At 37.6% G+C, this 6,396-nt stretch overlaps 1 protein-coding gene across 17 annotated transcripts in view; it reads right to left on the bottom strand.

The window, feature by feature from the left end:
- SGIP1 (SH3-domain GRB2-like (endophilin) interacting protein 1) overlaps positions 1 to 6,396 on the bottom strand; it is a 226,394-nt gene that overhangs the window by 104,042 nt on the left and 115,956 nt on the right. For all 17 annotated transcript variants that reach the window (XM_015565995.1, XM_006766889.2, XM_015565994.1 and 14 more), the window contains 3 exons: positions 5,990 to 6,046; positions 2,689 to 2,743; positions 1,568 to 1,743 (listed from right to left, as the gene is read on the bottom strand). In XM_015565995.1, the coding sequence (XP_015421481.1) occupies positions 1,568 to 1,743; positions 2,689 to 2,743; positions 5,990 to 6,046 (288 nt within the window). The remainder of the gene's footprint in view (positions 1 to 1,567; positions 1,744 to 2,688; positions 2,744 to 5,989; positions 6,047 to 6,396) is intronic.

The following is a 6,396-nucleotide window of genomic DNA, read 5'->3' as shown; positions in this document are numbered from 1 at the left end:
TCCTCAGCAGCATTTCTGTTTGGAGGAATAACCAGCAGACGACTGGGAGATACACATTCTTCTGATAAAGGGCATTTCTTCTTTCCGAGATTCCACTAGCTTTCAGCAAATATCTACCATGTGTCTGGCTATTCTAGTAAGTTTTCTTTCATGCAGATTTGTTCATTTAATCCTGTAAACTTATCTTTTGCACTTATCTCAGGAAGCTTCCAAATGCCCAGTAAATTTATTACAACCTACAGAGAAGAGGATATAAACTGGTTTCGGGCAGTTAAATACATTTTTATAATTAATAAAAAAAGGTTCAGTAAGTGAGAAATGATTTGAAAGATGTCAACTGAAAAGTGAAAATGTGTGCATTTAAAATGCTCACATTACTAGAAATCACTAGTATTGCAGACCAATATGTAAGTTAAAATCTGTATCTTCCATGCAGAAGAGAGAAAAAGCTAATATACTTCATGCCTCCTTTTTTTAAGTTAACATAAAAGTATATGATTAAAAATGACCTGAAACATCACTTGCTGTGGTTGATTACTATTAGCAATCATTTTAGCTGTCACTAACAGTAGTGAAAATGGCCATTATAAGCACTAAGCACTTTAGAAGGTGTCATTAGAGACTTTATTCATCCCAGGCAGGCATCTATCAAAGGAGAGAGGATGACAACTCCTTTGGAAAGGTTAGTTGAGATATTTCCAGAAGCATGTCAAAAGTGGTTCAACATTTATTAACTTCTTATTTAGGGGGAATGCTGTAGAGAGATCACATCTCTCTGAAGAAGATGCCAAGAACATACCAGCTGCTAGTTTGAGAGCCTTCAGCTGCTCTTCACAACTATTTTTAGAAAACAATTGTATCATTTATCAAACACCACAGAGAAAATACTGTAAATGTTGGAACTTAAGAATTCAACAACTAAAGAAACTTAATAGATGGGAATTGGAGGAAGTATAAATTGTGGGAAAAAATACCAATTTGAATAATACAAATAAGACATACCTGTATTTGAGGTGTCTAAAAGGTAAGAGTACTTAAGACAATTTGATAATAAAATATAATAAAGATTATGAGGTTTAAAATAATTTTAGACAATATTAGACTACTATATTTTTGAAGCATAACAATGAGATGTTTTTAAAGAAAATTAATTTCCTTGGTTTTCTTCCCAGGAGTTCCTATGTGCTATGTCATAAAAATAGATAGTAAGATATGTTTTTAAATAAATATCATTATTAGTAAGTATGTAAACTTTATATTGTTTTCAATGGCTGCAGAAGTAAGTCTGGATGTTTTTTTTTTCTTCTTTTGAAAATGCTTGCAGGAAAGTAAGTAAAAAGGAAATGTGGCCCTATGCATTTTTACTATTTTGAAAAGCACAAGAAATGCAATATAAAATGAGCATAACTTTCAAAAGCCAGAATAAGCTGTTTAAGGGTTCTAGAGTTCATAAACTGGGGACCATAGGCAGCCTTCAGCGTAAGAAGGATCTGCTCTACTTAATGCTCATGGGCAGAACACAGCTCTGTGTCCAACCTCACCCAAGCTTGACATAAAAACCACTCACCACTGGTGATGGGGAAAGTGCAATGTTGCCTATCGATGCCTTCAGTTCATCTACAGTTGCGGCGTTCTTAAGAATGTCTTTAGACTGCAGTGGCTTAATCTTGATATTAAATTTCTTGTGTGATTCTTCCTCCTCCTCTGATTCACTTGACGAATAAAAGTGCTTTCCTTTGGTAGGTAGGACACAGTTAAAGATACATAACTCTTTACTGGGAGGCAGTGATGAGTATAAGACAAGAGTGATTGCACATAGTGGTGGCAAAAGTATCCTTAAGAAGGTAGAAAATCAAAGCAAAACAAACAAATAAAAGAATAAGTCAGGCTCTAGCTGGTTTGGCTCAGTGGATAGAGCATCTCCCTGAAAACCAAAGGGTCCTGGGTTTGATCGGTTGCAGGCTCCCAAGCATCACTGAGGGCACATGCAGGAGGCAACCAATCGATGTCTCTCTCACATTGATGTTTCTCTCTCTCTCTGTCTCTCTCCCTCCTCCCCACTCTTTCTGAAAATCAATGGAAAAGTGTTCTCAGATGAGGATTAACAAAAATAAAAAAATGAAAAGTAAATCAGGAAGGGGTTAGAATTTATTCATCTTTCCCTGGAACAAGAGTAAGGATGGTGAATTTCAAGGAGCAATAGTTATAATGTCCTACATTTTTGCTGTAATTAGCCACTTGGTGTGTCACTCTCAGCATACACACTGCTGAGCCTTCTACGGAGAGAGGAAAATCATTTTAATGGACGATTTGTAATGAGTTTTAAGTGCTTCAGAGTGTGGCCTGTTCTGCCCAGAGATGATCTGTGGGGAGAGCACAGTAACAGGTTTTTGCCAGTCATGATAAATGACACTTTCACATCTGGCTTTAGCAGACAACCTAGTATCCACAATGTGCACAATTGTTTTTCAGCACATTTTTATCTTTCTCCTCTCTCTCTTCTATGAATAGAGTGAGGCAAAATGCCTGCTTGTTAGTGTTCAGGCTGTTCTCTGTGCTGTTTATTCATCTCTAATATTATGGACAACAGGGATTGGGAAGCTAGGGTTATTTCAACACCTTTTTAAAACCTGAATTTATAATACTGCTTTATGAGAAAAAAATAAAAAATAAATAAAGAAAGGATATAGCCGGGTTCCTCGGGTCTGATGCTGTAGCCTTCTTCATCCAGCTCGGGTGAGTTCTATAAAATACAAGTGAACATAATGCAATTACTATCCTGACATTAATCAAAGAATTATTCATTTTCCTTCTAGAGCCTTCTACTTAAGGATCTAAACATGTCTCTTATTTTTGGAGATAAGGATTTTAACTTTTGGAAGTGAATGCTGGGCAGTATATAGATATAGATATAGATATAGATATAGATATTTATTCAGGGAAATGTGGGGAGTCTTTCTATTGGGAAAACAAACTAGGAGTCAACAACTGTCAATGAAAGGAAACATTCAGAAAGAATTTACCATGCATTTTCTATGAGCGAAGGACTTTGCTCAGCAACATGAAGGGATATAAAATGGAAATTACTTGTCCTTTGGAAAATTGAAATGTATTTGGTAGGCAAAAAATAAAAACAAAAATACAAAATACAAAACACAAGACATCAATGATAGGAGTGTGAAGGAAGAGGAAATTAGTGAGGTTTGAAAGAATCAGGGATCTGCATGTGCCTTTGGGGATAGAGGCGGGTACAGAAGGGACTCACTGGTGAGGAAGAGTCTGTATTGAGACCTCCAAGGCTGAAACAGATAACCTTATTCAGATAACATGACTGGAAAGGAAGCTGTACAGTGAGAGGCAATGGGAAATAGGACCATGGGTGGCCAACATGCTGGGGGAAGAGTTCATACTTGATATAGTTACTGCAGCTTCTCATTTAGGGGAGGGCATGTGGAAGCAGCATCTTAAGGTGTTTGGGAAGCACACTTCAGGATAGACTGGGCACAGAAGGAAATGGAGAAAAAAAAAACTAATTCAAAATACTTGCATCGTGCCCATAAGATGTGCTGATAAGATAGACAAAGTTGGTGGTGGTGGGAAGGGATGAATCAAGGACATTTGGAAGGACAAACTGCTAGTCTTATTAACAGATTTATCATAGGAGAAAAAGGAGAGGGAGGGTTCAGGAAAACGCTAGGATTTCTACCCTCAAATCCTGGGAGACTGCTGGTACTCCTGGCTGAACTAATTGTAACAGCAGACAACTAATATTTTTGGAAAAAGACAGGAAAGAGAAAAGATAGTTTGCATGATTAGAATTAGTTATTATATTTTACTTCCTATTATAAGGAAAGTACTATGACCTACACTTTTCTTCATTGAACCTTCTTAACAATCATATGTGGAATTATTCTATTTACCAAGAAGGAAACTAAGAGAAACTAGATGCCATTTCTCAAGGAACTCACGCAGCAAATGGCAGAACCACTCCCTGATCCCAGGTATCTGAGACTATAGCCTACACTGTAGAGGGGAAGAAGGTGAAGAGTTCAATAATGACCCTTTTGAAGCTGAGGTAATAGGCCTGCAAGTCAGAGAGAACAGAGCTGGAGAGAGATTTTGGAGTCACTGAAACATGAAAGTGCCATGACCAGGGGGAGAGAAGATGGCCTGAATGCATTCTGTCCTTCTTCATTACTTAGCTTTCTTTCTTTTTCTTTCTTTTTTAAATAAAAGTATATTAAGAGCACTTACCTGCTAACAATGTATCTGTGGCTTCTCACTGCACTCAGAATAAGAGCCCATGCCCAGCTGGTGTGACTCCGTGGCTGAGCATCGACCCACGCACCAAGAAGTCACCAGTTCAATTCCCAGTCAGGCACATGCCCAAGTTGCGGGCTCGATCCCCAGTAGGGGACTTGTAGGAGGCAGCCGCTCAATGTTTATGTTTCTCTCTCATCATTGATGTTTCTATCTCTCTCCCTTTCCCTTCCTCTCTTTCTAATGTCAATAAAAACTTTTTTTAAAAAATATAAAGTGAAGTGCCTCTGTGTAGCCCACAAGCTCCTGCATGACCTGGCGCGGGATCCTCTCTCTAGCCTCAGGTTTGAGATTCTCTTTTCTGATCCCCATCAGCCACAAAGCCTTCTTCCCTTTATATGGTAAGTACTATGACCCATTGTTAACTTATGATATGAATGCTGCAAGTTTTTTTTTTTCCATTTCAGGGTGCTTATAAATGCCATTCTCTCTGCCTGAAATTATCTTTATTTTTTTAAAAAAATATTTTTATTGATTTCAGAAAGGAAGGGAGAGGGAGATAGAAACATCAATCATGAGAGAGAATCATTGATCGGCTTCCTCCTGCAGGCCCCACACTGGGGATCGAGCCCAAAACCCGGGCATGTGCCCTGACTAGGAATTGAACATGACCTCCTGGTTCATAGGTCCATGCTCAACCACTGAGCCACGCAGCCAGGTTGCCTGGAATTATTTTCCTCAAATGTTCATCCAGTTAATCTCAATTTATACTTTAGTGTAGGAGTAGGGACCTTTTTTTTCTGCCAAGGGCCATTTGGATATTTATAACATCAAATTATCAACTTAAAAATTAGCCTGCTATATTTGGTCAAACATTTAATGAATTCACCCCTAATGCCTTGGCAGGGCCAGACTAAATTATTGGGTGGGCCTTTGAGGGCCCGCCAGCTGGATGTTCCCCACCCCTGCTTTAGGGCTTCCCTTTATTAAAGGTCAAATCCTCCCTAAGGCTGTCTCTGCTCTTACCCTCTCCCTGCCAAAAGCAAGATGATAGAATGTATTAAGAATAAAACCCTTCTCATTACTTAGAGAAAGTTGTATCTAATGTATAATTATAATAGCAATTCCTGTGTGGCCTTATTAGTTTTTAGGACTAACAACACTTGAGGAAAATTATGCTTCAATTAAGCACTTGCATGTTGACCAGGGACAGCACTGGAGTTTAGGATTTGTGTGCTAGATGTGAGGGGGTAGTGCTTGATGAGTAATTTGGTATTTTAATTATCATACTTGTTTATTTAGAGTATCACATTCATGCATATTTAAGAATCCTAGAAAATATAACGAGAGTCTTTCTAGGTAAAAAGAATTTTTAAAAATCACCCTTTCTTAATATCTCATATCTTCCCTTACAACACTATTTTGAGCAAATAGTGTATTGAATCCTTGCAATAATCTTGTAAAGTAGCTATTGACTTAATTTTTGCTGGACAGCAAATTACTATCCCCAAACCACATACAGATGACTTGTGGAGAGGCTAGGTCTTGAACCCATATCTAACAGCCTTTACTGCTCTTAGCCTGTCTACCATGCTAGTCGTGCCAGGCACTTTCTGGCGAGATGGCATGTTTCACTTATTTCTATGTCATATTTAAATACAAGAATGCCTCAACTCATTTTCAAGTTCTGAAATACTTAGTAAAGCAAAAAACATTTTCTGATACTCACGTATCTTTCCCAATCAATTTCTGCATAAAATCCATTTGGTGCCCCATTGCTTTTCTTCTGTAATAAATGTGAAAATAAATTTAGAAGAGGAACATTTGAATGAAACAAAAAAGGAATTAAGAAACTTAACTCTTATCTTTATTTAACAAGAGCTATCAATACCCAGGACTGGAAGGACAAATCAGAGCAGCCTATTAAGCAGCCACATTAGTGTAACCAAATGGTAAACTGAGTTGCCGTGACACTGCCTAATAGAGCTTCTGTACTTACTGTACAAAAGACTGTAGAATACCTAAGCATAGAATATTCACTACTAACTGTTCAAATTTTGTTCAATTACTAAAGAATTAGAAGCATCTACATTATAATTTAATTCTCTATACCTTCAGGGGATAAAAACAGATATA

This window comes from Myotis davidii, unplaced genomic scaffold (genome assembly GCF_000327345.1).
Source record: "Myotis davidii unplaced genomic scaffold, ASM32734v1 scaffold122, whole genome shotgun sequence".
Classification (NCBI taxonomy): Eukaryota; Metazoa; Chordata; class Mammalia; order Chiroptera; family Vespertilionidae; genus Myotis; species Myotis davidii.
Note: the sequence above shows the minus strand (reverse complement) of the source record. Positions and strands in the feature narration are given on the sequence as shown.